This window comes from Eschscholzia californica, unplaced genomic scaffold (genome assembly GCF_041429995.1).
Source record: "Eschscholzia californica isolate CP2 unplaced genomic scaffold, dmEscCali1.0.p SCAF_2, whole genome shotgun sequence".
Taxonomy (NCBI): Eukaryota; Viridiplantae; Streptophyta; class Magnoliopsida; order Ranunculales; family Papaveraceae; genus Eschscholzia; species Eschscholzia californica.
Window position 1 is genome coordinate 54,646,038 of NW_028238309.1, and position 20,690 is coordinate 54,666,727.

General features: G+C 34.9%; 3 protein-coding genes across 4 annotated transcripts; 1 reads left to right on the top strand and 2 right to left on the bottom strand.

Moving 5' to 3' along the window:
- The first annotated feature begins 2,159 nt into the window (after positions 1-2,159).
- Positions 2,160-5,223, top strand: LOC147559123 (calmodulin-like). Of its 2 annotated transcripts, none has more exons than XM_086657738.1 (4): positions 2,160-2,344; positions 2,630-2,787; positions 4,512-4,592; positions 4,906-5,223. In XM_086657738.1, the coding sequence occupies exons 1-4, from the start codon at positions 2,269-2,271 to the stop codon at positions 5,038-5,040; spliced, it is 450 nt and encodes a 149-aa protein (XP_086513864.1). In that variant the 5' UTR covers positions 2,160-2,268; the 3' UTR covers positions 5,041-5,223. The 2 variants fall into 2 exon arrangements, with proteins under 2 accessions (XP_086513864.1, XP_086513863.1); XM_086657737.1 differs by having other exon boundaries at positions 2,163-2,344; positions 2,615-2,787.
- Positions 5,224-10,716: 5,493 nt separating this feature from the next.
- On the bottom strand, positions 10,717-13,668 carry LOC147559124 (uncharacterized). The gene is made up of 5 exons (XM_086660924.1): positions 13,529-13,668; positions 13,367-13,425; positions 13,121-13,270; positions 12,884-13,039; positions 10,717-12,519 (listed from the first exon to the last, which is right to left on the bottom strand). The coding sequence occupies exons 2-5, from the start codon at positions 13,407-13,409 to the stop codon at positions 10,823-10,825; spliced, it is 2,046 nt and encodes a 681-aa protein (XP_086517050.1). The 5' UTR covers positions 13,410-13,425; positions 13,529-13,668; the 3' UTR covers positions 10,717-10,822.
- Positions 13,669-17,255: 3,587 nt separating this feature from the next.
- LOC147559125 (ATP-sulfurylase 3, chloroplastic-like) lies at positions 17,256-20,520 on the bottom strand. The gene is made up of 5 exons (XM_086660925.1): positions 19,691-20,520; positions 18,495-18,900; positions 18,108-18,368; positions 17,832-17,918; positions 17,256-17,636 (listed from the first exon to the last, which is right to left on the bottom strand). The coding sequence occupies exons 1-5, from the start codon at positions 20,191-20,193 to the stop codon at positions 17,496-17,498; spliced, it is 1,398 nt and encodes a 465-aa protein (XP_086517051.1). The 5' UTR covers positions 20,194-20,520; the 3' UTR covers positions 17,256-17,495.
- Between the last annotated feature and the right edge of the window lie 170 nt (positions 20,521-20,690).

The window sequence follows — 20,690 nt, forward strand, 5'->3', positions numbered from 1 at the left end:
CAAGTGTACCCGGTTGCGCATTGGAAAGAGTTTATCCTAAGATTCCTAGGCTAGGGTTTCATAAGTTCTAAATACAAAGAGTGGAGAGCGGGTCAGCGACCCAATTCCGCAGAGTTATATGCAACTAAAGTCTAAAGGTCCATTTTCGCAACTCAGCTCCTCAGTTTACTCCCTAACCTCTAAGTGTGACCCAATGGCCATCTATATAGATTGAAAGTCCATTTCGTATTTTTGATCTCCTCAACAGCCCAACTTACCTCTCTAGGATAGTAAATACGTTTCTCATTAAAGTATTAGATATGAAATTTAACAATCGTGATTTGGACCAACTAGAATCTAATTTTTATACCTAGAATTTATACTTGTCGAACTTAACTCGTTTAAAAACTCTTTTGAATCCGAGTACTTGGACGAATTAAGATGAATTCAATTTCGATTTAGATTCATATTCAGACAAGGAAAAGATTTTTTTTTTTCTTAATCTCACAACTTTCCACTCTTGAAATATGTTCAATTTCAAGTGGAGATGAGATCCAAGGGTGAGCAAGGCCCCAAATGGATCTCTATGTGTACATGATATAGGCCATTAATTGTATAGGAGTTGTCGCAGAATTAAAAATTCTTTTATTTCCAGCAAAGTACATTGACATTTTGACAATAAGTACACTTTCCCCAAGATCATGTCCGTTAAGTACATCATGTCTACGATTCGTGCAACCGTACAGCTGTCCATATTATTTAAATAAAATCATTTATATTATTTTAAATTTTTTATTTTGAATTTAATTATATTAAAATGGAAAAACAAGTAGGAGGGTCCTGATCTAGTCCACTATATATACAGTCCCAGAGAAAGAGAAAGAGAAAGAGAAAGAGAAAGAGAAAGATAGAGAATAAGATCATGCATGATGGTAGAAAGACAAGGACAACCCACTTCCCCATTTGAATTTTTATTAGAAGAATACCTTCATAATTTTAAGGGTTCTTTGGTGTATAGTCCTTACTTTATGATTAGTTTCACGTCTAACTCTGTATAACTCTGTAGTTTATGCAAACTATTCAAATGACTTTCTTTTTATATTCTATGTCATAATCTGAACACTTTTATCCTTTTTATTCCAGTTTTACCTTTACTTTAACTTGTATTTATTTTAAAATTTAAAGACGTTTTATACCATTGACACTTATACATAATCTTTCTCTTTCTAAGGGCTTTCGTTTCTCTATCTGCGATCAACCTCTCTTTTCTATTTCTTTCATGGCCATCCGCCACCCAAAAAATCGCCGCCACAATCCAACGCCACCATCAAAATCACTACAATCCACTACTACCATTGAAATCGCCACAATCCACTACCACCAAAATCGCCACAATCTACCACCACTATCACAATCGCCAAATTCATCATCACCATCACAATAGCTTCAATCCACCACCACCACCACTATTGTCACTATCCACGAACAACAAACATAAAGAAACAACATATACTAGACGGGGGTGAACACCTTTATTTTTTCGTAAAGGATTGAATACTTTGTTCTTTGGAACAACTTGACGAAAATCTCACATTTGATTTCACTTCCAGTACAAATATTAACTTCTCCTAATCAGATTCCTCCTAACTGATTTCCTCCATCGACCGATTCAATCTGGCTACAAAGTTCTAAAGTATTTGTATTCACGGATTTGTTGTTCTTGAAGAACATCCTACGAAAGATTCAGAGGGATGAAGAAAATGAAGGATGATAGGAAGAGGAAAATTAAGAACAACAAAATAAAATTAATGAAAATGAAGAAATGGAAACAAAGGTGTCAGTCATACGGACCATGTCTGAATTTCAAAATAAATGCAAATTAATACAAGGGTAAAACTGGAACAAAAAATATAACCTAGTCAGAGTTATGACGAAACTACAAAAAATGGATCATTTGGTTATTTTGCGTAAACTAGGAGACCAAACAGGATACTGGTCATAAATTAAGTGACATTTGGGAAATAACCCAAATTTTAATCAAACCTTATTAGAAGGCACTACCTTTGAGAAGATTCCATGATAAAATATTTTCTTTTCAAAGTCTAATTTGACTTCAACATTTCTTTAACTCCCTATTTCTTTGTTAACTAGATATTAGAATTATATATATAAGCAATGAATAGGGGGGTTAATATAGAAACCATCCTTAAATATCTCTCTCTCTCTCTCTCTCTCCATAACTTCTCTTTGGGTTTTTGTAGTTCTTATTTCTCAAAGAACACAAAAAAGATGGCAGATGTTTTGATTGAAGAACAAAAAATGGAGTTTCAAGAAGCATTCTGTATATTTGACAGAGATGGAGATGGTGTGTTTTCTTCTTTCTTCTTTATCTATTTTATGTAATAAATCGACCTGCCTAACATGACTGGATTAGGTGGAAAGGTATATGATTTGGAGATCGATAAATGTATCTCACTTCTCTCCCTAAATCTGGCCCGTGCACCTAACCCAGTTAGAATTCTGCCTAAGGGTCCGAGAGACATATTCATCGTCTTAGTCATTGGGTTTTTGTTAGATTTTTCAGTTGAAGCACTAGTATAAAAATGTGAGCATGAAGTGATATATATTTTGTTAGTTTATGATGAAATAGGTCGCATTACCATGGAAGAGCTCGAGACGGTATTAAGATCGTTGGATCAAAACCCAAATGAGGAAGAACTACAAGAAATCATAAGTGAAGTTGATGTAAACGGCAATGGGACTATAGAGTTTGTTGAGTTTTTAGGTCTCATGGCAAGAAAAATGAAGGTAATACTTGATTATTTATCTAACAAATAATAATAATAATATTAATGAATAATTAAGTTTTGGAAAGGACGCCTCCGATAAATGTTAAAGGCGCCTATTTCCATCACGAACTCCCCCTCATTTTGCCTCAGGGAGGCGCCTGTAACACATATATGGGTGCCTTTAAACCTTTCCTTAATTTTCTATTTATGGTCATTAAATTGAACAACGGAGAACTAGTTGTGTAATAGCTACGACATCAATTTACAACTCATAAGATTGAATTCGAGACATTTAGTTTACTAACTTCTCTGTAAATCCAATAATTATTCAGTAGGAAAGATTCATCAAAAACCATATTTCAGAATGCAATGAGTTTCTGCCTTTGAATTCTATTTGGGTAAGTCATGATTACTGGTGGAAAACGTTTTCTGCCGATTTAAGTAGGCCCCGATTATTAAAAAGCATTGAGACGCATATTGTCGCGTTGGTATTGTCGAGGACTTGAATTTCAAATTAGGGTTCACATAAAATTGATTCTATATGAACGATATTAAGCTTCAAATATTAGGTTATATATTGAGGAAGACACATCTACCATAGTACCATTTAGAGTTATGTGTAATTTGCAACCTGTGGAGCTTTAAGAGTCTCAGATTTGATTTTCAGAGGAAGTAGAAATCAATTATTTATTGAACTTATGTTAATAAGATTATAAACAAAGAAAGGTTAGAAATGAATGAGCTTTAAGCTCCATAGGATAGCCTTAATAGTTTTTACCTCGCCTTTAGGACCGAAGAATGTAACGACACTTGGAATTCAAGTTAAAAAAAGACTGCCAATTTATTACATTTTAGGCCGTGTTTGGCGGACGGGAATGGAATGTGATTCCCGGGAATCACATTCCCGTAACACGATTCCCGGGAATCAGATTATTCAGTTTGATGTTTGGTTTGGCCAGGAATAGGAATTCGATTCCTGATAGATTCCTAACTTGGTGTTTGGTTCGTGTAGGAATCGGAATATAATTTTTTGTAAAATTCCTATTATATCCTTAAACTACATAAATAAAACGTCAATTTTATTATGTACTTTAATCAGTATTATTTATTCAAAATTGCAGATATGAAATAGTAACATGACACACCAATTAAATAGTATCTAAAATGCCAACAACCTTTGGTTGGAGTTGTAAAAGGTATAATCTTCCACTTCGGAGGTCAAAGGTTCGAGGGACGCTGACCATTTAAAAAAAAATTATTTAAAATAAATAAAGGTCATGGCTAAATTTTTTTTCTTTTTAAACATTATGAAATCGATTGTAATGAAAAAAGAAAAAGAGAAGAGAGAAAAAACTAGAGAGGGAGAAAAAGTTACATTTGAGCGAGAGAAAGTATTGCTATGGTGGTGGCTAACCATAGGTTTTTAATGTTTTTAGTTGTGATATTGTGTGGAGGACGATTTTAATAATAGTCATTCTAATATTTTATTAAGGATAATTTGGTCTATAAATATTAAAACAAAGCATTCCCGGGAATGGGAATCACAAACCCACCCCCCTCCCTGGGTTTGCTATTACCCCATTTTGAGGGAATTCTATTCCCCCGGGAATAGGATTCCCACTGCATTCCCGCGAGCCAAACAATATCAGGATTGTGATTCCCAGGAATCACATTCCATTCCCACGCGATTCCCGCGCGCCAAACATGGCCTTATAGTATTATAAACTTGATTTGATTTTGCAGGAAGTTGATGCAGAGGATGAACTTAAAGAAGCTTTCAAAGTATTCGACAAAGATCAAAACGGATATATTTCTGCTCATGGGGTTAGTCTAATTGTGCTTATATCATTTAAAAAAATTTATTGTAATAGAGCTACCAAGTATTCTTCATGAAACTAATACAAAATCCATCTTATGATCTCGTAGAGTAGATTTATCAATAGTCTTTCTAATAATAAGAAAAATAATCATTCGAATCGCCTAGCTGCTTAATTAGTTCCTCAGTGTGATTTAAGGACAAACAGCAATGCGAATTCAACACACAATATTCATTTGTGTATATTATATGTCCTCTGAATGGAGTTTTATTTCTTAAAACAATTCTGTTATAATTTTGAATCACGTTTATGTGATGTAGTTAAGGCATGTGATGATCAACCTCGGAGAAAAACTAACCGATGAAGAAGTCGAGCAAATGATTAAAGAGGCTGATTTGGATGGTGATGGTCAAGTTAACTATGATGAATTTGTAAGAATGATGATGGCTGCCTAATCAAGATTTGGTGAAATTATTGAGGAAGAAAGACATCAGTCTTACACAACTTTCTTACTTTAGGACCTATTATTCAAATTAATTTACTGTATTTTGTTTTATAACTAAAATTTTGCCCCCAATACTTTGTTGTGTTCTTTTTCATAATCTAATAGAAGTACCAAGACATGCATTATTACTCAAGTATTAGGTATAATTGACAAATGTGGCATAGTGTAATACTCTAAGTCTAGATTTTCTCGTTGACTGTCATGAAAATCTAAATTTAAAGTATTTTTTTGCAGAACAGTAAACATAGTCGATATGCTCATCAAAAGAGACAAATGACATCGGAACACGAAATTCGTAAGCAACAATAAATCAACTAAAAGATACTTTATTAAGTTCTCAAAACTGAAATGAAGTCTCTAAATCATGGACACGTAGGTCTGACAAGAACAAATGGAGGAAATAATTGTCTAGGAGATGAAACTCTAAATAACTACATATTAAAATAAAGAACTGCTACGAAATTCCTCTGAGGACTAACTAAGACTCAAGCATGTGACACTTCTTGATTTCCTTGTCCTGAAAAATAATAGGTTGGGTCGAATTCAATAAGTAGATTTCCGAACTCCTAAAGCCTTAATAGACAATTTCAAGATCTATCAAGACAAAAAGAAAACTCCGTAGCATATATAAAGGTGTTTAAATTAGTACTCGAATTGTGACGATTATAACAAAGGAACACACAATTTGTAACAAACAACCGAGTCCGAATGTGACATGATAAGTTTGTGTCTACTAGGAAATTAGATTTTTCATCTGAACTCTCCTCATAACCTTCGTTGTGTGAGAGTGTGATCCACAAGGGTACCCTTGTGTTAGCGCCGACCCCATACACTCCAATACCTAGGTCGTACCTCAGTGCGTCTTTACCATGCGAATCTGTCGTTCATCGAAACAAACAATCGGTAGAGAGGGTCGAATCAACCACAAAACTCGTACAATTCCACTAATTCCATCACATCACCCACATATCATAACATCACACTACAACATACATGTATCATAATCATGTTTGCCCAATATGCTATATTGACCTACTAGATTCATACTGATCATGTTAGGCAAATAATGATCTATGTATAACAATAAGTTAAACAGTATATGTTCTCGTATCGTGTTGTTGTCTATCACCTATTTATACATATACATACATACAAACATATTGTTTATTGGCAAGAGACGCTTAATTACAAGAATGATATACTTACATCATATCAACAAAAGGAGTTTTGAGATATGGCCATATTATATTTTACATGATTTTATTATATACTATTATATAATTCTATTATTTAATTTTATTATATACTATTAAATAATTTAAGGGGATTCAAATAAAAATAATTATAATAGAATATATAACCATATAACTATTCTACTTTTTTTTTTGTTGAACTTTATAACTATTCTATTTAAATAATTATTCTATTTATATAATAACCATATGGGTATATATGATAATTATGGCTTATAATTCTACCCCTTATAGATATATTATTTAATATATTTAAATAATTATTAATTTTTAATAGAATTATATAGTAATAATATACTAAAATAGCTAAACAAAATTTTCTTTTAATAGAATTATATACTTATAAATAATTTTTTAGTAATTCTATTATATACTTATTTCATAGAATTATATACTTATAAGTAATTTCCCTTCTTTTGGTTCTCACCTATTATTCAACCACTATGTGTCTTTTCTTGTTTGAGAACAATCTAAAATTTCTAAACCAATTCATATAAGTAGGCTTTTGATTTTAGAGAAGGAATCAGAGTGAAGTAAATTTTAGAGGAAAAACTGTGGAGAAAACAGAAGGAACAAAGGTTTCATCTCAGAAATATTTAATAGATGCTTTCAAAAAAAAGATTTAATAGATGTAATAGAAAAATCTATTAAATCTATTAACCCCTTATAAATAAAATTATAAATATATACCCATAGAATTATATAAAATAATATATTGTTTAAATATAATTATTTAATAGATAAAAGGGAAGTTTTATAAGGCCTCCCCAATTTTGTTAAAAGACCTCCCCATGAACCATTTTACTAGGTAAATTATCATTGAGGAGGGGACTTTTAACAAAAATGAGGGGGCCCTATAAAATCTCCCTAGATAAAATAATAGCATATAAATCCAAAATAATAGAAATAACTGTATGGTTATAATAGAAATAGGTATATTTAAATAGTATATACCAATACGGTTCATTATATATATATATATATCAGTAAGGTAATTTTGCTCCAAAATCTAGCATATAAATGTGATTCAAAGTGACTTAAAATTCCGATTTTATAAAATTAATAAATCAAACTTAGGATTTATGGTATTCTCTAGTTGTGTAGATTTGTCTATGGAAATGACTATTCAAGAGATAGAAACTTACCTTAAATTCGTAGCAAAACAACCTCACGCGCAAAACTAACAAGAAAGAATCACCAACTTCAATCCCTCATTCTTCCTCTTCTTTTATACGTTAAGGACTACTTTTGTAACATGATGGATTTGATTGGAAATAATTGCACTTTTTTCGTATCAGAAGAATCGGGAAAAAAAAAATTTTCTTTAAAGAACACAACCCACAACTTCTTAGCACCCAAATATTTTAAAAATGCTAAATCATGAAAAAAATGTATTCTCCTTTGCCACCAACAAACTACTATCACTACCGTCACCAAACACCATCACAACCATTCCTCCACCACCACCGCACCACATGCACAACTCCACCATCACCACCATCACCACCACCACCACCACCACCAACACCATGTCCACCACCTCCACCTCAATCATCACCCCACTTCCGTTACCGCCATATCCGACACAACAACCACCATCACGGCACATGTGCCTATATGCCCACCACCGACCCACCATCACCAAACCTCCACCTACATGTCCACCGCCACTACAACCGTTACTACTTACTAGCACCACACTTTCACCAACATATATGTCCACCACAACCACTATCACAACCACCAACACAACTTCACTACGAAATGCAAAAATCAATGACATTTGTTTATATGATGTGATAGTGGTGGTGGTCGCGATAGCAGTGGCGTACCTGAGATCTTGTGAATGTGGTGGAAAATTTAACCATAGTCTTTCATATGATGTGAGAACCGAAAAAATTAATTTTTTTTAAATACTTATAAGGGCTACCACCTGCTAGTGAATAATCACTTAGTAAATGTTATCATTCGCAAGTGCTATGGCATTTGTTTTTCATCATTTTTAAGTGCATGTGATTGTTTTTATATCTCTTCTAAGTATTATTGAAAATGAGTAGTGATCTATTTTACCCTTGAGTGAAAAGAATTAGAATTTTTTACCATTTTGTGCCGAAAACAAACATTCTTAATTATTTTATTTGTTCATCTGGTTCTGAAAGGAAGTCCTCAAGAACGGGAAAGCCGACCAAAAGACTATTCCATAACCGACTCTTGCTTAGATTTATGATGGAGAAAAAGATCAAGTTTACATCGTGGAGTCTGAGAGACTAAATGGAGGGCAATCGAACAACAGATGCAAACATCGAACAACATGCTCCTGCGTACATTCTATCTTGAGAATAGTTGTGGGCACTAAAAGGAACCTAGTTCGTCAGCCAAAAGTACTACAATTCCCATGGTTGCTGCCGTTTCCAACCAATTCTCTGCCAACTGGTTGATCTGTGTCTCTGTTGATACGAAATATTTTGGCGATCCCCACGATCCGAGTCCGAGCCGTTGGAATGGGAATAAGTTCGACAGCGGATCAAGAAAATTTTATTTTCTCTATCTAATGAATGGAGAGTCCACCCCTTCCTGGAGGCCGGCAATTAGTTAACCATAGACCACATGGATGGCGTCGATTCCCCCCTTTATAAAAGTCAATTGATCCCGCGGGGACAGAAATCAAATCGGGCAGGAGTCGGGCGCAGGGGGGTGGGGGAGTGGTGAAGTTATAAACGACTTAGATGAATGGGGGAAGAGTCTTCGCTAAAGCCATAGAGAAATTTGTATTTATAAACTATTAATTTTTTTTTATTAGGATTATATTGGTTATTGTTAAATTAGATGAGGAACTGTAGTGTCTTTTTTACCCTTATATTGTCACTACATAGAAGCGATTTTCACTTATTAAGTGAAAAGAATACAATCTAAAATTTAGAGACCCACCCCTAGTAAGTGAAGTAAATGTAGAAATCAAACACCCTTCGAGTCTTAGTAAATCATGAGCTCGCAAGCTAGTCCCCTAAAGAGTTGGGATTAGTGGGAAGTGGGACTCTAATATGGTGAGAGCTTGTGTTGCAAGGATGTGTCGAGACTTTGAAACCTTAACCCAACGTGGAGCGGAAGTGTTGACTAACTTTTTTAGCTCAAAATAGATATTACCATTTTCTACATCTCTTGCCTTTAGAATAGTCTTGGACACTCTTATAACAACTGGTGTTCAAGGAGAATACAGTTGAATGAAGTGTAACATAGTACAAAGCCCGTGTTTAAAGGATGGATCTGGTACGTAACTTTTAACCCCCGTAAGGAATAGCGTGGAGTGATTCCAGTTCTGGATATTAATACGAACTATTAACAATATTCCACATCGTTACCAAAACTCGGGAAGTTAATAAGTCTGAGAATCCTTACAACCCAGTTTTCAAGGAGAGTTGGGCTTCAACCAGTATGAATGTTGGCATCCAAGTGTAGAACTCTTCTAGAAGTAAAAGAAAAAAGGTGGGCATGCCCAATGGACATTACTTGCTCAACGTGCGCTCTTGGGTTTATCTCACGTTGAAAGCTAGCTCAGATGTTAGACTCTCTCCCACAGTATAAAGTAGGGAGATTTTGACATTGACCCCCACTTTTATATCGATGTTAGGACTACATCCCCGTTTTTTTTAAATTTTTGACTTACACCCCCTCGTGGACAGAAAACGTTAACTTCTAGTTAAATGTCACTTGTGTGAATGACACATGTGAATCGGGACATTGGACTTTGAGGTTTTCACTCACACTTTTAAGGTGATCACCACCTCCTCTCACAACCAACGTGTGACTAGCACCACCAATCTTTCTCATCACTGCCCCCTCCACAACCAACCCTTAATTAACACAAACAATCTTGCCTTTTACACATTCGACCTGGAAGATTATTTTTTTCCCCTCTATAACGCGATTCCCCTCTATAACGCGACCTGAAAAGCGTTTGGTAAACAGGGACTTTAATACCACTTGTGGCCTTGTGGGTATGGTCTATGATCTATGGGCCTTACCTGTCTCAAACAGGTCTTGGGTCTATCTAGCTCCAAAGGTTAAAATAATAGGGGAGACTTTCCCTCACATTTGATCACTACTAATGTGGGACTAACACTCAAGGAAAGAACACACAAGGAGAAGAAATCAAAACTGTCACAAAATTTATTAATGTAAACCCAAGTTACTTCACATGGCACTTTTTAACTCAAGAACCATACATACAATGGCTGCTCACTTTTACAATTTAAGTTTTACAATCTCTTGTAGTTTCTTTCAAACCTACAAACCCATCACCACCAATCTCTCTCTCTCTCTCTCTCTCTCTCTCTCTCTCTCTCTCTCTCTCTCTCTCTCTCTCTCTCTCTCTCTCTCTCTCTCTCTCTCTCTCTCTCCTTCAAACACAACCCATTCAAAATATATAAATAAATCAAGACAACAAATTCAAGTACAGAATGAAAGATCAGAGTAAACCTTTCATTGCACAACTGTGTTACAACACAAACAGTTACTAAAGATTGAATACTTGGGCTTTCTCTTTTCTTTCTCTAGAGGTGAAGTATTGTTCATGTCTTCATCAACAATAACAACACTCTCTTGTTTCTTTACTGGTGATTCCACAAAGTGATTTTCTTCCTTCATGAAGCTCAAAAGTGGAGCTTTTAATTTCTCTGTACTTGTTCTTTCCAATGCAATTACTTGTTTTTCTACTGACTTTTCTCCTGTCTCTAGTTCTTCAAATTCAGTTCCTGGAAATGGGTTTCTTCCACTAATATCATTGTATGAACTGTTCTTCTGATTTAGCAATGGGGTTTGTTCGTTCCGATCATCCAAAGACTCTTCTTTTGCTTCATCAAGTGAGAGCAAGTTATTACAGACAGATACTTTAGTCACTAAATTATTGATTTTAAGAAAACTTTCCAAATTTTCGGTATCTTCAATACTCACTGCCTGATCCAACAATGGGTTCTCTTTAGAATCTTGGTTTTGGGTACCCTGTGAAATTGGGTTTGGGTTCTGAACATGAAAGCTTGAATCTTTTTCTTGTAGATCAATTTTTGTGATGAGTTCTTCTTCGCTTGTTTTAGTATAGGAACTGTCATTGTCTTTCGCTTCCATATTAACCCTGTTTGTATCATTAAGAAATGTAGATAGATTTCGTGCCGATTCGCTCACCAAAGAGTGGTCTGTGGTAACATGAAATGCTTCAAGTTGTGTTGGAGTTTCTATAGTTAGGAACTCCGAATCGATGTGGTTTTGGGACAAATCTAATTTCATAACTCCTCTTTGTTCTTCGTTGTGATCTTTTACATTATCTAGTATCTCAGCACCAATCTTCTGCTCGATCGAGTCAGAGGCAGGAAGTTCGTCTTCTTCTAAGTTGGTATTGGAAGCTTTAAATCCAATTGAAGAGGTGGAAATTTCGAAAAAGTTCTCTTGTTCTTTCTCCAAATCCAAATCATTTTCCTCACGAATTAGACTTAGTCTTTCGCCATTGATATCGACTTGGTATCCATTTTCACTCACATTCGTGTCGTCACGTTGAGATTCTTCCTTGACTTCGGAACTTAGTGAAGCATCAACATCCTCACTTACCTTCATTTCTTCATGAACATCATTTGCTTTCATAAACTCATGCTCACAAGAATCCATCTTCTCTACCTTTGGTTCTTCGACCGAACCATTGGAAAGTGGAAATGTTTTATGAATGAAATCTTTATCTTCAATCTCTATTCCATTTTCAACTATATTTATATTTTCATCTAGAGTTATATCTTCTGTCATAGATATTGTTTTCATTCCCGACTGGTTGGAATCATTTCTGAACGAGTTCAATCCCACAACATTCTCTTCATCTCCTTCTTCAGCATCACTAAGTAGACTAACACTTTTTCCAACATCAATTTCATCTAGAGTTCCCGTTATGTCTTCATCGTTGTTGCTCTCTTGATATCCCATTTCTTTCTTCGGTAATGCTTGGTTCGTGTCATAGACTTCGTTTGCGATATGTTCTTTAACGTCAGCATCAGAAGCTTCATTTGATCCTAAACCGCCCTCGGTGTTTTCTTGCAGTTTATATTCAACCTCAATTGATGGTCCAGTATGATCAATAGATTCTGCAACTTGGGTACCAAGTTTTGTATCTAGAAGTGATTTGACCAAGTCTTCTTCCTCTGTTACAATTACTTCAACTAATCAATTTGAAGCTATAAAACTACAACTAGTGACATGCATCTATATACGAAATTTTACGCCATGAACCAAAATTTAAAACATCGAAATCTATCTTGTAAGTGATCGGAAATGGTATGTCTAAGGAGGGGCGGAACTAGCTACTAGTAGGCTAGTCAGGCTATTGCCCAGGCCAATACTGATTAGCCCGGGTGAGTCCATCCACTAGAGTAGCATATATAAATCTACCACTATTCTAGGGAAATTCCTGGTTTCGACCCGAATCTAAAGATATTTCAGTACTTGTAAAAGTTATTCATTTATGATTCTAAGAAAGTACTAAATCAGAAACATAATCACCATTACCAGCTGATGTAATCTCTGTCTGATGAACTTGATGCTCACTTGTTACTGATGAGTTCTTCTCAGAAACTGAATTAGCATCATTTGAAACCAATGAAGTTTCGGACAGTTCATCGGACTCTTCTCGAATAACAGAGGTCAATTCATTTTTATTTGTATCTGAATACCCAAAGAACGAAAACTACTTAGGATTCATAAGCAAGTATAAATACAAAAGACAATAGAATGAGTAGTACTAACCTTTGATATCTGATTCTTGTTTTGCAAGATTAGTATCACTTTCTACTACTAATGCTTCCTCGTATTTCTTCAAATCCTCGTGCTTTCCCATAAGATCCTCGACGGATTGGAGAGGTTTGTGTGTTGGTTCAACGTCGATCTTTTCTTGCTCTGCATTGATCAAATATTATCATAAACACAAATAACACTTCTCTTAAACTAATTTTATTCTACAAAATTCATAAATAAATACGTAAATGAACGAACCTTGCAAACCCGAAACATTGTTGTTACCCATCTCATTACCCATATCAATTATACAACACCTGCAAAATCAATGAAACAAATATACAGAAAAACTTAGAGAAAATACTTGTTTTTCAATGAAAAAAATATATTTAGTTAAGATTAAGAACTTATTCTTCATACCATGATAAAGATTATAGTCAAGAACTTGAAGAATTCTTGTGATGAAGACAGAGTGTTTATACTTGATTAACACAACAATTTGTGCACTATCTATATTGCTTAAAGCATAAGCCTAAGTAATGCTTTCAACCTGCATTTTCAAAAGCTATTAAGAGAACAGAAAAAGGAAAAAAGATTAATAATATATACCGCCTTTTTTCTTTTCCAATAGTCTTTAACTAAAACATGTTCCGGTTTCATTGCGAAGACCGCCGACCTACAACTCCGATTATTAAACCCACTAATCACCAACTTCTGTTTTTTATTTTAATCTAAGTTGGATTAGTTAAATTTTATACTTTTGATGTAAAATTGTTGAGTTAAAGATTAGATTAGTGTACTAACATTAATTATTTTAAGCATATAGTTATTCATATGGTGGCACTTAATCAAGGGGTCAAGATTGTTGTTAAAATAACTAATCAAACCCTAGATGTTGCTTTTGCTGCCACATATAAGGAATGTGATTATATTATGTTGGATTAAGTTATTAGTTTAGCCTTTTGAAGATGCATTTGATGTCTTTAAAGAGTTTTTATGGATACTAGACTTGTTTGAATAAATGCATTTTATGTGATACAGTACAAAAGTAAGCCTCTTATACCCATCCTTTTATATGGGGATCTATAATTGGGATCCTCAGATTTCATATCAACTTATAAATAGATTTCATCTTTTCAAAATACTATTACTTTTGTGGAGCATGATGTATCTGACACGAGATCATTTTCACAAAAAATCTTTATATCTTCTTCAAGTGAGATCCTACACCGGGTGTAAAAGGATTTTCATATCAAACGAGTTAGCTTTTTACGGACTAATACTTTTTTTTTTATCTTACTACAAATTAAGGATGTAACAACTTTGGTACAACAATACTACAACAATTACCCGATGATGTGTCAGAAATGAACTCTGGAAGTTTCGATTAGTTGAATGAAAGAGTTGGTACGGAGCCTGTAAAATGGTTGATGAGACTAATGTTGTATATATAATACCACCTCGAAAAGGAATACCACCTCGAAAAGGAATACCACCAACATAAAAGGAGTAACACATGGGAAAATCTTCACTTTCAACAAGACTCACATATATCATTAGATTGGAAGATTGAGATTATTTCAACGAAGCTACACAGATATACTCAAATTTTGTGACAAAATCTGAATTAGTTTGTATATGTTCGTGTATTATTATCTATTGGTTTCACTTCAAGGAGATATGAAAAGCACACAAAAAAAACTTATGGCACACCATTGCCTGAATTATTAGTTTTTAATGAGATTTTTTAGAATTTGTCTAGCATTTTCTATCATCTAATTAGGTCAAATATGGCAACCAAGAATTGGTATAAGCAGCATATAAACTTGTAGCTAGCTAGTTATGTACTTTCTTTTCCATAATGGGTGGTGGGGATGTGTTTGAAGTGCTTTTCTTCTTTCTGAAAGATATCTTGCTGTCAAAGCTAAGCTAGATGCATTGAAAGGGCTAAAAACAAACAAACCTTTATTAATGCTAATCTCATCATGGCATTGCATTTCTTTGGTATTATAGGGACATTAAAATGGGCCCTAATGTCCTCTTTTCCCTTTCTTTGATATTATAATGGGAATCCAAATCTTTGCTTAGTAAATAAACTAGCCGTTTGAATGATTATATATCACTTTGCATTTGTTTTTGTGGAGTTTACAAATCACAGCTTAGAGATTTATTTAATTAAAGTGCTAAAAAGAAGGAAAAGAAACTTACCAACTCCATTTGATTCTTGTTGCTAAGATGAACTCACTTGTGTAGGATTTAATTAAATAGAAATGTGTTTCCGAAGCATATTCTTGTCGAGAGTCACGAGTTAGATTATTGAAGATAAAATCGGTTCTTCATACATTTTTTTTGTGATGTCAATATTTGCAACGGTATATAAAATTGTCTTAGAAGACTATTTAGGACAACTTCTAGTCGATCCTAATGTATCTTTTGGAATGCTCCTTAATAAAATATTGTATGAATTTACAGTTATATGCGCTCGGTTCCTATACAAGAGGTAAAAGTATTTTTCGTACACCGACCTAGTTAAGAACAAACATATAAGGCTGGGAGGAGTGAAAGACGTGTGAAATGCTTGGGCAATGTGAGTTCTTTGACCATAAGAAGGGTGCTATTACGGACGCCCCTATTTTTTTACTTTTGGGCCTCCCTGACTCTTCGCGCCCATAGATTGGGCCAGCCAGTCCGAGTACCCTCAAACTACCCTAATCTGTGGGCCGCGGACTGCTCAGTCCGACGTTTACGAAGAATGCCAAGAGGGGGATGTGTTAAGAGATGGAAAAGGCACCTCTAGAGGCATCCCAATAAGAAACCCTGAGTTTCCCATAGACCCTAGTCTCATGTGCTAAGTTTTCTTGCAACTTTTAAGTACTTGTGGGCTAGTTAATCAGAGAGTTACTCCAGACAACCTTAAGAAAAGTTGAGACCTAGGCTAATCCTAAGGACTCTTTACCTTAATTGTTGCATCGAGTGCCCGGCGATAATTACTAAAAGCTAGCCCGGTGAAATTAGACTCTTAAGTATTTAAAATGCACATTCTTTCCATTCTATTATAGAACACTTTTTTTTTTATAAAACAAACTATTTAAAAGATTTTATACATATAGTTCTTGTAATCCACAACAAATTTTACATTTACAAAAACAAGAACTAAGCTATAGTAGAAAAATCGTACTCAAGAAGATAGAATATTATTGTATGAATATTAATACTACGAGGTGCGCTAGAGCCACCAACCATACACAAGGGCATGTGTACAAGCTTTAAAAGGTAGAGCACACCATACACAAGGGTAGGGGTGTGCACGAGCTGCTCGAGCTCGGCTCGACTATTGCTCGTGCTCGACTCGAATATTAACGAGCCCGAGCTTAACACGAGCTCAAAATCAAGCTCGTTTACATAAACGAGCCGAACTTGAACATTCTTTAGTGTATCACGAGCTACTCGTGAATAACTCGTTTAACATACTCTTATAATAGTATAGTACATAATTACGTATTAGTATTGAAACTTGTACATGAAATATCAACCATTAAAAAATTATTGGAATATGAATTATTAATCATTATTATTGTATGTGACAAATGATCATTGAAGTATTTTGATGATTTAGAAAGTTTTAATTTGAAGTATTTTGATAAACGATCTTAAAACAATGCGAGCTCGAGCTCTTTCAAACTTATACGAACCGAGCTTGAACAAGTGGACAATCACTCGAACGAGCTCGAGCTCGACAGTCAAATACACGAACCGAGCTTGAACATCTTACTACTCGGCTCGGCTCGACTCGAGTACACCCCTACACAAGGGTGTACGTACAAGCTTCGGCATAAAGTTTGACTCAGAGTCTCACTTAATCCATCCAGGTAGAGTTTGACGAAATTTGTGGAAAAATAAAATCCACCACAGTATATATTTTTTTCGATTAATTTGACTTGGTTCTATTGAATGTTTAATATAGTTTTAGTGGAAGACATCTCACAAGGTTGAAATACATGACCTAAGAAGACATTTACAAGGAAGAAAACTGCAAATAAGCAAATTGAGTTTTAATGCTTTTTCATGGATGGATGGTACCAAGCCAAAACATGAAAAAATGCATGTAATGATCTCTATAGAAAAGAATGACAAATAAAGCACCATATATCATAAACTCTATACTTCTTTTTTTATTGGAAAAACCTTACAAATTTGAAGAGTATAATCCAATCTCTTTCAGAGATACCCTCCCTTTCTCTTCCTGCTTTTCTCTCTACAACTGTACCCTTGAATCATGTTTGAAATACTGCATATAACAAACATGATATCATAACACAGATGTTTTTTTTTAGGTTTCAACTAAACAGTAAAACCTCTTAATCTTTTAAACGTGCTCGTTGTTCATCTAAACGGGAACAGCATCTGCGACAACTCTACTGTTCTCTGAAACAGCTAAACTGTCGTAGTAATCTACCAACACCTTCCAACCACCCGGACACATGAAACCGTCTGGTGGGTTCTCTCTGTTCTTCGCAAGAGTTCGCATCTGTATAACAAACAATATTAGAAAGAAATAAATTGTGGAATACATAATAGATTGAATTCTATTTTATGATCCATTCATAAGGTTGGTTTAAATACTTCATCGAAACTAATGAACCTTCAGCTAGGATTCTATCGACTTCTATCATATAAAAGGAGAGTATTGTCGTTATGTACAAATCTGTCGACAAAGAGTTACCTTAGTGCCCGAGATGAAGATGAAATCCTGCGGCCTCGTCGGATCAAAGAAAGCCATTTTACCCTGAGTTTTGTCATATGCCGCTACCTATACGAGTTAACATGATTCGTGAGCATGGTTAGTATCACAAATTAATTTGAAAATGGAAGGGAAAAATAAAGAAAATGAAGTGGTGTGATTGGGAAGCCCACTATGTTGGGTGGTAACATGTGGGTCTCTCAGCGGCAGCGAGCAGGGTCTAAATCTTGATGTATCAACAAAGGAAACTGTATTCACCTTGAATGGGAGGATGTTTAGCCGCTCAAGTCCTGGAGCCATACTGAGAACCTTCTTACCATGATCGGCATCATATAGATCTCTCTTCTCAAGTGGGTGGCCCATACCAGCTGGATCTCGACCAACAATATAAAAGTTGGCACCTGCATTGATTCTCGCCTTTGCATGCCATTGCACCTCAGTCGGCCCTGCATAATGCATGGGAGATGGGAAGATAGAAACAACTGTGGTCTCTGGGTCAAGCACCCCATCTTCAAGAACCTAATAAAACAAAAAAAAAATTGTTCAAGTGAGTTTGTGTCTTTAAAAGATTTTTATTTCTATGTTTTCCGATGTCGACAAGTAGCTCGATATCAAGTAAAATATATTGATTGTTAAAGAACAAACCTTTTCATGTTGCTTCATTCGCCAAGTAAGAGGTACATCATCAGCCTTTGTGAAGCCACCCAAAGGGTGCAGCAACAAAACAGGATTCTTGTAGCCCATATCTAGAAGACGTTTGCGGGTATCAGTCATTAGCAAAGCATGGCCGTTGTGCACAGGATTCCTTAGTTGGAAAGCGAAAACTGCATCAGCGTTGCGCTTTGCGAATTCCTCCCGGAGTTGTGCAGGGGAAAGACGAAAATGATCTAGGCCATCATTGTACTTGATTGGTTCTATGACCTCCAAGTCACCACCAACTAGCCAGCTTCCGGCATTTCTAATAGCCTTATCAGCATATGGCAATCCAAGGGCCGTAGTCCCCCATGTTCTTGCTATTCTTTCTTCTTTGTTGTGCTTGTAAATCTCAATGCTAATTAAAAAAAATACGTTGATAAGAAACCATATAACATTCTATTTTCTAAGATTATCTAATTTCAGAGTTTGATATTCAAATTCGATGCACGAAGTGATACTTATGCATAAAAATGAGACGGTCCTAACGAACACTACGTTTACTTTTCTACTAAGGAGTTCCAGAAAGTGGGCATGAAACACCAACCTTAGAAAGTCTTTAAAGTATATTTTCTCTATGGATAAGGAAAAGATTCATCATCATCACAAGGTTTTCGATTATTCATATCAACATGCCAGGGATTTAGCTTAGCCGAGGATCGCATCCCCGATAATTGTGTTTATTTTTTCTACTTCTTGGCATGGTCTTCTTTCCCCTATCTATAGACCTTAGCATAACAAAACAATTCAGAGGATCTTAACAAACATTTCGACTATCAAATCGATGCCAAAACAAATATCATTCTAACATTTCCTATTGAGTATCTATCTAACATTCTTCCTGTATTATTTCAAGCATTGGAATCCACTATATTTCATTTTCAAAGTAGAAACTTAGAAATATACTTAACTATATGAATCAAAATCAACTACCCAAACAAAAACACTTCTAAATAGGAAAATTAATCACCTCAAAACTAACATGATTATTCCTAATTGAAGTCAAAGACATGCAAATCAGTAAGGATTATAGAAAATTATAACATTACTAACTACCCATGAACCAATATGAGTGAAGATCATGATTTAGAGAGATATAATCAATCATGAAAGAAAAAAGAAAAAAGATCAAATTTTTTTTTGCTTACTTTCTGAGAATAGCAACTGGGTTATCCCTAGAGTCAACAAGAGAAACGCTGGTTGATTCACCAATCTTCTGTTTTTGAGAATCATCAATGGCTAACACAATAGGGACAGACATATTGACAATTGAACCATCATCAAGTCTAAGTGAATTGAAATGAAGAGCTTGGAGGAACTCTGTTTCTCTCATGAACCCATTTAATGGACTTGCCCATCCTTCACTTAATACATGAACCCATTCTAGATCCATTTTTGAAAGTTTAATACTAGGGATCAACTTTGCTTCTTTCTTTTTCTCATGTTTCTCATCTTCTTTAACAAAAAGTTCAATTAATTTCCCACCATCTGGTTCAATCAGACCAGAAGAAATCTTAAGATTTCTCTTCTTTTGATTCATGGGTAGGACAGAAATCGAAACATTAACCTTGTAACTGAAATGGGTTTTGGGGAAACAATGAGATGAGTTTAGGGTTTTGTTATTGAGGAAAAGGGTACCCATTGATGCCATGGATAAATGTCTGAAATAGAAGAGTTGGGGTTTAAGAAGGTTATGAGAGAAAGGAAGGGTTTTAAGACGTTTTTGTATGACAAAACTTATCTAAGTGGGATTGGTTGGGACTGTGAGAGAGATCATGGAGCTCTTATATAAGTGTTTCTAGAGAGAGAAACAAATGACAAGAAGTAAGGGGGGATGAATCTAGACATCTTTTTCTCTCTCAAGGTTTTCTTTGGTAAGATTTTTCTCTTGATTTGATTAGAATTACTCATACGCCAAAGAATGTCTCAAGTACAACTTTACAAGGACGGTTATGAGATCACATTTGCAAATTTATCTGATTTGATCCATTATCTGACAGAGATATGTATCTACAAAAGTTCGTTCAGCAAGACATAAATTTTTTCGACCAAAATAACATTCATAGACAAACTGAAAGGTGTCAACACTTGATTGTCCAAGTAATTGACAGTGCTAGTATAAACTTTAAAATTTTGGAGGTCTCACGT